This window comes from Tupaia chinensis, unplaced genomic scaffold, assembly GCF_000334495.1.
Source record: "Tupaia chinensis unplaced genomic scaffold, TupChi_1.0 Scaffold000610_1, whole genome shotgun sequence".
Taxonomy (NCBI): domain Eukaryota; kingdom Metazoa; phylum Chordata; class Mammalia; order Scandentia; family Tupaiidae; genus Tupaia; species Tupaia belangeri.
The window spans coordinates 3,403,452-3,415,735 of NW_006160129.1; the positions used below are offsets into that span (position 1 = coordinate 3,403,452).

General features: G+C 48.2%; 1 protein-coding gene across 1 annotated transcript in view; it reads right to left on the reverse strand.

Annotated features, from left to right (window-relative positions):
* Positions 1 to 12,284, reverse strand: part of LOC102467684 (plexin-A4) — a gene marked incomplete at its 5' end in the record, with an annotated part of 128,583 nt that overhangs the window by 45,945 nt on the left and 70,354 nt on the right. The window contains 2 exons of the mRNA XM_006158849.2: positions 442 to 710; positions 9,962 to 10,104. Coding sequence (XP_006158911.1) covers positions 442 to 710; positions 9,962 to 10,104 — 412 coding nt within the window. The remainder of the gene's footprint in view (positions 1 to 441; positions 711 to 9,961; positions 10,105 to 12,284) is intronic.

Consider the following 12,284-nt stretch of genomic DNA (forward strand, 5'->3'; position numbering starts at 1 on the left):
AGGAGGAAAATGGAGAAGGGACTGTAGCAGGGCCATCTCCCTTGGGGGGTTTATTTCTTTTTTTTTTTTTTTTTTTTTTTTTTGTCTCTCTGTCAGTGAGTGCACACTCCTTATAGCAAAAATTTCTCTAAAAAAATTATAGTGGAAAGGATAAAGATCGTAGGAGAAAGAGAGCAGAGAGAAAAACTGGAGAGCAGACCAAGGGGCAGAAGAAATACAATAGAGTAAACCATGGGCCATGGCTACTTTAAAGGCACACACACAGTGGGTGCAGGTTCTTCCATTGTAATGCAGCCCCAGCTCCAAGCAAGTTAATGCCTTCACCTTACAGAACCTGGTTGCTTTTCCTGGAGTTCTGCCCTGGTCTGGAAGGCAGAATGAGCCAGATGGGTGGGGTGGGCTGGGCTCTGCCCCCTGCCAGTCACCTGGCTGCACCCTCACCTCCTGAGCAGAAGCTTGGGGTGGTTTTTGCTCTCCAGGTTCTTGTCGATGAGGTCAGCCAGCAGCTGCTTCAGCACATCGGTGGCATACTCCAGCTTGCTCTGCAACACGGTCATGATGAGTGAGGCCACGTTGCCGCGATCGCGCATGGAGAAGCTGCGCTGGGACTCCAGCGTGCGGATGAAGGACAGCAGGAACACCTTGTTGTTGATGAGCTGGGCGAAGAGCTTCAGGCCTTTCTCCACGCGCTCCTGCCTGTAGCCTGGGACCTGTAGAGGAGACCTAGGTGGGTGGGGGGGACTGATGCCATCTGCCAGGGGCCCTAGTGACCTCCCCAGGGGGTGGTTGATGTCCTATCTCACCTCTCACTCGCTCCAACTGGAACCCCATGGCCAATGCCATCAAGTCCTTACCAAGGGCTGGGCACTATGCTAAGTTATCATCTCAACCTCCATCGCAGCCCATGGGGGGATCGTTACCCCTAGATTAGAGATGAATCAACCAAGGCACAGAAAGAATGCCCCACAGGTAGGACATGGTGATGCTGGGACTGGACTCACTTCTGCCAGTTTCCAGAACACGAGCTCCTTCCTGATGGTGATGCAGAGCTGCTGAGGGGCCCACATAGGGCAGACCGTCCACACAGTCCACCATCCTCACGGCCCTCATGGGAATGCCAGGAGGCTGAAGCTACTATGGGAACCTGGCTGAGGGAACACCAGGCTGGGGTCTCCAGTCACATGAGTCCTATTGATAGACTGGTGGCCTCAGAGCCAGAACTTCTGGGCTCCACATGGATTCTGTGGCTGTATAACCTTGGACAAGTTCCTTTACCTCTCTGGGGACCCACATTTATCCACCTGAATAAAGGGGGAAGAGTGAGCCTAAAAGTCTCTAAAGAACTCCTTAACTCTAGCATCTGAAGTTTTCTTAGGGACTCTTTGTGAGACCCTGCTCCACCCAGGAGAGGAGAAGGAAGATGATTTTATCTTCCGGCCTACCTCATCAGTTCACTGGAAGATCCCTGTGAAAATGGACTATCCACTCAGTAAACACAAGTCTGCGACTGAGCTAGACCTGGAGGACACCTTCTGAGATGTACAGGAATGTGCACACAGCACTGTCGGTCACAGCCCTTAGCTAGAACACCCAGATGGCCAGCCACAACAGAGTGACAGAGTGGATCAAGGAACTGTAGTGTGCTCCTCCCATGGGGTACTCCACAGCAATGAGAATGAGTGGCCTACCACGACTCACAACAGGGATGACACTGGCAAACATATCAAATGAAAAAAGTCAGACATTCAAGAGGGCATGCTCTTTATATCACACCATTCAAATAAAGATTTTTAAAAACAGGTACAATTAATCAATGGTGGAAGGAAAATGGTCCTGGGGGAGGGAGGTGAGTGGGAGGGGCAACTGGGGGCCCTGCGGAGCTGGTCTAGTTCTGCTTCTTGATCTGCATGATGGCTTGATGGGTGCACTCACTTGGGAAATTTACCCAGCTATGCATGCACTACATGTATAATTTTGTTAAAGCCAAATTTTACTGGAAAAATCAACCAGCTCCATGGCACAGGAGTAATGCACTGCTCAAGAAAGCTGAATACCATGTGACAACTATGGTTCAAATCCCTAGCTTGGTCAGCCTGAAAGCAATCCCGGGCATGTGTATGAATGCCCATGATCCAGTGGCCCAGAGGAAGGGACTGTGGTGTGACTCCTGTGGAGGGTGGTCTCTCTCTGTCTCTCACTCTCACATGCACATACTTTATCATGAATAAAGAAAAGAAAGCAGGCCCGGCAGGTGGTGTAGTGGTTGTGGCACCAGACTCTCACATGCCCAACTGTGGTTCGAGTCCTGGACTCAGTGGCTTGAAACTCATGCTGGGCATATGTATATGCATGCCCAAAATCCTGAGAAGAGATTAGAGGAGAAGGGATTGTGGTGTGGCTGTCCCCCATGGGGAGTGATTTCTCACTTGCTCTCTCTGTGTCTCTGGTGAAAGCATGTGCCCTATAGCAAAAATCTCTCTAAAAAGAAAAAGAAGAAAGAGAGAGAGAGAAAAGAAAAGAAAAAAGGAAGGAAGAAAGGAAGGAACGAAAGAAGGAAGGAAGGAAGAAGAAAAGAAGAGCAACAATAGGCTCTGCCCTCAAGGGGGCCCTGTGAGAACAGGAATAGGGCATGTCCACTGGAGCAGAGTGCTGGAGGAGGCAGGGGTTGGGGACAGAGAGAGGAGGTACCATGGAAGCCACGTTTTGATCCTGTGTCCCTCGTGGGGACATACATACCAGCCGGGTCTTTGAGAAGGAGTGTCATATCCATGACAGTAAAGAAGTTCAGAGTCAGTTAAGCTCACGTCTAGTTCTGCTGCAGCCACTCCCAATAGCAGGACCTCGGTAGACCCAGCGCCTTCATCAGCAAAACGAAGGCAATAACAGCAAATACGCTTCTAGATCTTACTCTAAGCCGAGTACCGTTCTGTGGCTTTAGAGATACTGAGCCATTTAACCCATGCAGCACCCTAGAAGGCAGTTCTTATTATTACTCCTAGAGCCCCAAAAGGATAAGATGCTTTCTCAAGACTCTACAACCCAGAAGAGGGCCAGAAAGGGTCAGAGCGAGGCCATGGGCAGCAGTGATTTCGCCTCCTGCCGTCTCCTGGGGCTGTCGTGTGGACTGAGAGGATGTGTGAAAAGCCTGCGGTGCACAGCACAGCCTGACGCAGTCCTGTTACTAAGTGGCAGTAATTTTATCTTTCTCTACTCTCAAGCTTTTAGACTGGGAAAGACAGGCAGCCAGGGAAAGTCCCATTGGCCCAAGGTCATGAAAGATGGGGACATTAATGACTCTCAAACCTGAGCTCCTTGTGTTCTTCTGGCTCAGGGCAGGGATCAGTCAGACCCGGGCCCTACCCTTAGTGTGAGCCCCCTTGTGTACCCGCTCCTACTCTGCAGAGAAGAGCTGCCATTGAGCTCTCCTGCTGGCCTCCACAGCTCTCCTGGTCTGGAAGCTGGTGGGAACGCACTTGCCATATCAGGTCCATTTAGATTTCCCTCACTGTGGTGGTGCTGTTCCTTGGAAGGCCAGCTCTTAGGTGCGAGATGGGAACTGGCCAGAGCCAGCAGGCTCACAGTTAGGCTAGGTGCTAACTAGGGCCACCCCCGCAGCCCACCCTGACTGGGCTCTACCCATCCTAGAGAACTCATACTCAAGGTGGGCCCCACCTCCTCTGGCTTCCCCTGGTTCCTGTGCCACTGGGAGTGATGAGCGCAGGCCAAGAGCCATGTGGCAGCCTCACCTTGTCATCAGCCCACGCCTTAACCCACACCTCTGCCTGTCCCCCGCTGATCTCCCTCCGACTCTGTGGCTAGCCCCTTGCCTCTACTCCCACAGCACATACACGCTCACATCCTACTCTGTCCTTCACATCCTTGGAGCTGATCTCTGCAACCCTGTCTAGTAACAGGCAAGGCCATCTCTTGGGCCACCTCCGTGTACAATGCACAGGGCTGGGCACATCACCTACTGTGAAAGTTGTTAGCACTTTGTGCTAAGCCCTGACTAAATCATGCTGGAGAAGGCAACGGAAGGAGTGTTTTCTCACACTAGCATGACCGATGACAAGAACTGTCACAGGGACTCTGCCAGAACATGACCTTCACAGAGACCACTGCTACCTGACACAAGGACTCCTGCCCAAAGACTGCACAAACTCGGGCAGTTACCACCCTTGTTATTGATCCTGGTAGCCAAGGAGAATTGTCCCCCAACAACTGGTGCCATCCATCCTCCCCATCTTAGCATCATAAGACCTCAGAGCACGTGTTTGGGACAACCTGAGTGTGTCCGCCAGGTTGCAGTCCCTACACTTGGCTCAAATAAGCTCCTCTGATTTCCAAACTTTCCTCAGTTTACCTCTTAGGTTGACAATACAGCATTTCAATCAGGCAAGGCTGAGTTACGATCCCCTTTTAACAGTTTCTCAGTAACTGTTGAAGCTGTTAGGAGACTGCCCAGCTGGGGAAGGGCTGTGCTGGATTTCCAAACCCCAGTTCATTGGGCTCCTGAGTGCCTGTCCATCCTCCCCATCTTTTGCTGAATCTAGCCCTGGTCTGGACTTGGGAGCTGTCTAAAAGCTAACTCTGCCTTCCCTCTGCAGCCTTCCTGTGTGGGCCCCTGCAGCCTACATGGAAGTTTGTCACAATGGCACTTGGAGAGATGGATGAAGACACAGGGCCAGCTAGAGGGCACTGTTGGCGTGAAGATGCACTCTGGACTTCCTGCTGGCTGCACTTTCTCTGTGTGCAAAATGTACATGCCCTAAGGGCAGGAAGTGTCTGGGGTCATGGGAAGGAAGGTGTTCATAAAACCACTGCTGTGAGATAAGTAGGAGAGGGGGGTCTTCTACAAGTTCATAGAAAATGTGTATTATGAAAAAACTAAGCATGAATTCCAAAATTTTTTTTTTGCACCAAAATTAACTGATGTTTTAATTCTATGTTTTTACAAACTTGTTGAAGTTCTCTTGCAGGATGCAATCCAGAAGCATGGGTTTTGGAATCAGAGAAACCACAATGACTCTTGCATGGAAGAAAATTCTGTCACCTCTGGGCTCTGCAGCTTCATCTCTAAGATGGGACTATGAGCGCTTATGTCATAATGTTTTATGACCATTAAATAAGATAATGTATGTAAAGTGCTTAGCACACACTGTGCACATTTAAATAGCAGCCATTTTATTACCTGCCTTTCTGACTCCTCGGATTGCTTTTCGCAGTCCCCTCTTGCCCAGGAGTTTCCAAGTATTGAAAGCACTGGTGTGGTGACTTGGGGGTATAGAAGGTGGGAATTGCCTTCCCGTTGTATGAGGGAGAAGATGGAATGGTAGTATCTTGGCACAGAGTATCCAGAACAATTCTATTTTGTAGCCTGCCACCCACCCCTGAGCAAACTCCCCTCTGAAACAAGACTTTTCTTTATTCACCAGATGGCTCTCCAATTTCGTTGAAGTCTGTGAGTATAAAACTGAATAGTAAAATTTAATTGTAACCCAATAGGTTAGAGTTTAGGACCCAATGATACGTTGAAATTGGGAGTGTATGATTTACCATTATATTTTTAAAGGATTGGTGCATGCCTAGTGCCTAGGAAGTCCCCTTCTCTGAACATCTAGATTTCACCCAGGGGTCACAAAAGGGGGCCTGGTAGTCTGCTCTCCACTCTCTCAAACAAGAGAACATCTATGCCTTCACACTTGCCAGCGATATGGCTGGAAGGGCTGGGAAACACTGCTTTAGATTCATCCATGGCGTCCCTCCAAATGCTTTCCTACTCAGAATACTAAGAGGGAGGAACTATTCCAATGGTAAAGAGGGGTTGGGAACAAATAAAAAACTCACAATCCACACATTATCCCTGGATCTCACATAGCCCCGGGCTAATGTGGGACAGTAAAAGTTGATTTCTGTCCACAAGCAGTTAATTAGTGAGTTTATTGGAAATGAAAAAGCCATATGTTCTCGGTCTAGACCCAACGAATCGAAAGCAGGATCTTGAACAGACACTTGCACACCCGTGTTCACAACAGCATCGTGCACAGCAGGCAACGGGGGAAGCGGCCCATGTCCTTGGCCGCGTGAGCAATGAACAAGATGTGGTTGTATTAATGCATGCGATGAAATACCATTCGGTCTTCAAGAGAAAAGAAATTCTGACCCATGCCGCAGCATGGATGAACCTTGAAGACATTGTTTCAGTGAAATAAGCCAGTCACAAAAGGACAAATGCTGTATGATCCCACTCATTCAAGGTACCTGGCGCAGTGAAATTGGTAGAGAAAGAAAGCAGAATGGTGGTTGTCAGGATCAGAATGAAGAGAGAGATGCAGAGTTGTTGTTGTTGTTGTTGTTTTTAATTTGCCAGAGGGCATATGCATACACCAGAGAGAAAGAAAGAGAGAGAAAGTGAGAAAGCACTCTCCACGGAGAATGGTCATGCCATAATCCCATCTCCTCCATTTCTCCCTCCTTTGGGATTTTGGGCACACATATACCCAGAGTGTTTTCAAGCCGGTGAGTCCAAGACTCGAACTGTATGGTCAGCCATGTGGGATCCAGCCCCCTTAATCGCTACACCACCAGTTGCCCCGGGATCTATTCTCTAATAGCAATATAGAGTATAGAGTTTGAGAAGCTAAAATAGTTCTGGAGATAGAGGATACACAACAATGTGAATATACTTAATGCCACTGAGCTGCCGGTTGAAATGGTAAATTCTCTGTCACTTATATTTTACCACAATTGGAAAAAAAAAAAAAAGCTGAATGATCTGCCTGATTCGGAGCCCACACCTGATGATTAGCCATGTTGCAGGCTTCATATTCAGGGAAACTGGTGATGTTGGTTGTTGACTCTGTCGTGAGCAGGAGGCTGGGATCAGAAGGTCTCCTCACTGCCCCTCTTTCTTTTTCTTTTCAGTGAGAGAAAGAGAGAGAGTGAAGGAGAGGGAGAAAGAGAGAGTGACAGAGAGGTATTTTCAACAGGGTCTTGCCACGTCTTCAACAGTCTCCCTGTTAGCAAGGGCCACAGGTGTGTGCCACCTGTGTGCCACCCAGCTAGGTTGGGCCAGGAATTGAACCCAGGCCCCCATGCAGCCTCGGTCACTAATAGTGTGTCCTCTCTCTCTTGCACCTGCAGCCGAGCCAGAGAGTCTCCCTTTTTTGATAAAGAAAAAAATATAGAGAATACTCAGGTCTGGAGGGAAATTTTAAGGTATCAGATGAGGAAGAGGCCATGATAAGGCATGGTAATGTGGGGGAGGAACAGCCTGGGGTAGGGTATTCACCAGAAGAACAGCTTGTGTGAGAGGTGGCTGGCCCGGAAGTGTTCATGCTGGATGGCGGGTCAGCCAGGTTTGGCGTGGTCTTAAAAAATCCAATTGAAAAGTTATTCCCTTGAAGGCAACCTACCCAGACTTTTCAAAGTAGTGGAAAAAGAGAGAGAGAGAGAGAGAGAGAGAGAGAGAGAGAGAGAGAGAGAGAGAATAATGCTGTATGCTCATCTTAACTGAATTCTTATTTAGATTATCAACCATCTCACTCATGGAGGGGTATGAGGATATTCCAACATGATTTCTCTTCCAGGACTGCCGTTTATGCTCTGATGTGGGTAGACATGCAGGCTTTCTCTTATGCCCTCATTCACCATTTCCTGCATACCTACTATGTGCCAGGCACTCTGCTCTGCTGGAGGTTAGAATTACAAAGATAAACAAGGTATGGGCATAGTCTACATATCCAACCACACTCTCACTCACACACACACGCACACACGCACACATACACGACTTTCTCATCTTTTAATCACTACTATGTTTCACTAAAACCAGAAGCTTGCATACCCTTCAGTGCTCTATGAACACTGGCATTTTATTTATTTTTTAAAGAATTCTTTCTTTCTTTCTTTCTTTCTTTCTTTCTTTCTTTCTTTCTTTCTTTCTTTCTTTCTTTCTTTCTTTCTTCTTTCTTTCTTTCATTTTTCTATACAGCACATGCACCCCAAAGAAAGGTAGATAGATAGAGAGAGGGAAAGTGAGAAAGCAAGCCACCAGCTCTGGTCTTGAACCATGGTGGCCACGTGGGAGTTCAGCACCTTAACCACCACACCACCTGCTGGCCCCAAACACTGGTGGTATTTTTAAGCAAACAAAGGTGAAAGTGGAGAAAAGATTAAAGGATGAGAAGAACGAGTGGGAATAAGAGGAGCAAAAGTAAGAAGTAAGACCAAGGAAATGGACAGATGAAAGTATCATGACAGACCAGCACTTTTATTTGCACAAATAGCACACATGTAAGTACACGCATACACATGCACGTGTTTAGTCAGAGAGGAAATGTGCATTACCACTGAGGACGCAGAAACCACTGCCCACAGCCTCTGAAGGTGCCCCACGGTATCTATCAGCCAAGGAGCCAAGACAGAAGCGCCCATGACCTCACTACAGAAATGCACGCTCACAGGCTTCGCTTGACAAGAAGCTGAAGCAATGTGTGCTACCAACGTCCCTGAGCAATTGCTGTGTTTGATGTGAGCCTGCTCCAGCCTCTTAGTAAGCCCTTGTAGGTGTTCCATTATGCACCAGTATTTGCAAAACCCACAACTCATGAGTAACGGGTCGGCTGTTACTTCACAGACAATGCAAATCTTGAATTCAGTCTTATTTTCCATTGTTGTTATTTTGGCCAAAGATGTTTGATTGCCCCCGTTTTTTTCTTCATATTTGATCCATTCTAAAAAAATATCCAGAACCATAGGTAGGCCACTGATGTGGCACTCCGGAAGTCTAGTGCCTGTCTAGTTTGTCATTGGGACCAAGGACTCCAGAGTCTAACTGCCTGGCTTCAAATCCATGCTCTACTCACTATCAGTCATTTGGCCTCAGACCACCATTAACCTGTGAAGTGAGCCTGCCTACTCCAGAGGGTTCTCGGGGGGTTAAATAAATGAATGCATGAGCAAGTGCTTAAAATTGTGCCAGAATATTAATAACAGTCAACCAATAAAGATCACTCTTTATAATGATTATTTTCCCCTCATTTCCTCATTTGCATGTTTTGCTTTTCTCTGGTATTTATCTTTATAAGCCATTCCAAAGTCCTTTTGGAACAAAGCACAGTATGAATATATGCATAAGCCAGATACTATGCTAGACAGTCAGTGGGATGAAATGTTCAGGAGATGAGGTCCCTGCTGGTGGGAAAGACACTTGTGTTTTTATCGTTCACATTTCTATCCCCTTTCCAGCGATCACTTATCTTTCACAACTAAACACCAAGTGGTGAAATCCCTTATGCATTTACTGAGCATCAGCTAAGTGGTAAGAGCCTTTGTATAATGGTTTCCTAAACAAGGCTCTATGAACTCTCTAAACTTATTTACCATATTTTTTACTCCTTTTTAAAAATTAAGTTTATTTATTTATTATATGATAGAGAGATATCAGAGACATAGACAAAGAGACAGCACCCCCAGTAAGGTCCCCATGGTATGAGCCACCCACAGTCCCAGCTGGCCCAGATCACAGGCATATACCTGTACACTCAGGGTGCCAAGGGAGGCCCCAGGATATGAACCCAGGACCTCTCTGTCTGGTGTGGGTTCAGCTGTGACACCACTGTATCACCACTGCTACCATCTGGCCCCTCATTTCACATTTCTATGTATATGTGCAGATTTTTTTTTTTTTTCTGGGAAGAGTGCCTCTAGTCTCCATTTGGTCCTCAAAGAGTCCCATGCCCCCTTAAAGGCCAAAGCCCTACTCACATCCCTGCTCTGAGATGCCCTGGCATGGCTCCATCCTCCAAAGGAGCTGGCTGGTGTCAATAAGCTGGGGGATATTGGGCAAGTTGCATCCCTTCCTTGGCCTCACTTTTCTCACCTCCTAATGAAAGGGCTAGACTTCAGGGTCGCCAACATGCTCCCCTGCTCTTACACTAGGCTGGGGTCCCCCTCTCACCTCAAGGTCCCGGAGGACAGGGTGGTCCTCTATTCCCGGAAACAGCACCCGCATGGTGTAGGTCCTGTAGTCCAGGAAGGGAATCCCGGCTCCATCCAGGTCACTGGTCAGCTCATGGATGTCCGTCTGTAGCTCCGCAAATGCTGGCACAAAGAGAAGCCTGTGAGACCACTGGACGGACAGGCCTAAGAGTTACCCCCAGGAACTGGGTATGCTTAGAACCCTCACCCAGGCCCCTAGGAGAAATGAGCAAGAGGCTGTGAATGTGCATAAATAACTTGGGGAGGGTGGGATTCAAGTAGCCAGATGAGTGGCATTAGCATTAGCTGAGTCCCTTTTGCAGGCGGCAGGAGAATGAGGCTCTGCTTAGATCCATGCCGCCACTGGGGCCAGGATGGCCTTCCCACCAGAAGAAGGGCTCTGGTTTCAAAATGGGCTAAAGCAGGGGTTCTTAGAGAGAGAGAGGGGAACGAAGAACTAGGTTCCAGGGATGACGGGTCCATTCCTGTAGGTTGTAGTGAGTTTCCTTCTAAGATTAAGAACATTTTTTTTTCTGAAAAAAGAAAGCATTTGAAAGCCCAGTTCTGGTCTCTGTGACCCCCTGGAGCCACCAAACCTCCAATGGGCTCACACAGAGTCTCTGCACCTTGATATAGTCCTCCTGCCTAAAGGTGCAGGGTCTGCCTTTGTCCTTCCTTCCTCAAGGTGAGTCTATCTGATGGTGAATTGCTCTCTCTGGAGGTAGCTCAGGCCTCCAGATGGACAGAGCTGTAAGACCCCAGGTGACCTCCAGAGAGTGTGCACTGTAGCCCAAGGCTGCCTGTACAGCCTAAAGCCACCATCATGTTCTATCTGGGCCTGGCACACTCTCCTCTGGGTCACCCTCTACCAGGTGGTAGCCTGGTGAGAGTGAGGTGAGTTGCCCTGCCCTGCTCTGCCTTTCTCCCAATGCATGCACATCTGCATGCACACACACATGTACCTACATGCATGCACACTTGAGCACATGAACACACACAACCAGGATGGATTAACAGAGACTGGCAAAGAAAAACAACAAGTACACATTGACTATCCAATATTTCTTTCTATTTATATAAACTTAATAAGGAAAATTAGCTCAGAAGGGGTTCCCAAGTCCAGTATGACTCTAGGGCCCTGAAAAGCAAGCCCAGAGCCCTGCGTCCTGTGACCATCAGAGGAGCACCACACAGCTCCCTGTCTCTCTGTCTCTAGGACCAAGCTACAGGGGTTGGCCCCATCTTCCTAGTGACTTTGGTGGCTGGAGCTCCTCTGGGCAGAGCTGGGTTTAGGCCCACAATCTCAGCTTTTGGTGCCAGGAGGATGCCAAGGAGGTGACAGAGGGGACAGGGCCTAGATGCCTGGAGAGGCCACTAGAGACCCTCCTGTTGCTTCTCTCTCTCTCTATCCTCACACCTCTGCTCTGGTCACTTGGTCCCTGAGGTTCCTGTCATGTAGAGTGACCCAAAACCTGGAGTACAGACACAAATGGGAGTCAGAAAGTCTTTTGGGTATGTGCTGGCACCAAATTGCTGATGAACACTCATGTACGCCCTGAGGAAGAAACACGTGCATGTGTGCTTGTAGTCATGTGTGGGGATGTCTGCAAGAACATGACTGGGAGTGTGAGAGGGCTGGTCTGAATGTGTGAGCATATCAATGAGTATGTGTGGGTGCATGACTGTGTATGGGTGAGCGTGAGAATGAATGCATGAGTGTATGAGAGTGTTTAAGGATGTGTGGGGTGTGAGGGTTGTGTGGAATGGCAATGTGTATGTGCAGGTGTTCATATGTGTCTATGTATCAAAAGCTCGGCCCCAGGTCCAGCAGGTGGTTTGGTGGTTAACATGCTGGATCCCACATGGCTGACAGCATGGTTCAAGTTCCAGATCCAGTGACCTGTAAAACACGCCAGGTGCATGTGCACACATGTCCAAAACCCAAAAGGACAATAGCAAAGGGATTATGGCAGGCTATCACCCGAGGGGTGATTTCTCACTAACTCCCATCTCTGTTTCTCTCTCCAGCAAGCATGTAACCCCCATCTCTGTTTCTCTCTCCAGCAAGCATGTGCAGCAAAAAAATCTGAAAAAAATAAAAATAAATAAAAATAAATAAACAGAAACCTGAAAGCTGAGGCTGAGGCACAGTGGCACATGCTGCTAAGACATTGTGCTCTACAGGCTGGGACTGCACGGCAGACCTGGGTTAGAATTTGGGTCCAACCTCAAGGGACCAGCAGTTAGCATAATGGCTATGTCACTGGACTGCCACATAGTCGAACGTGGGTCGCGTCCCCGAC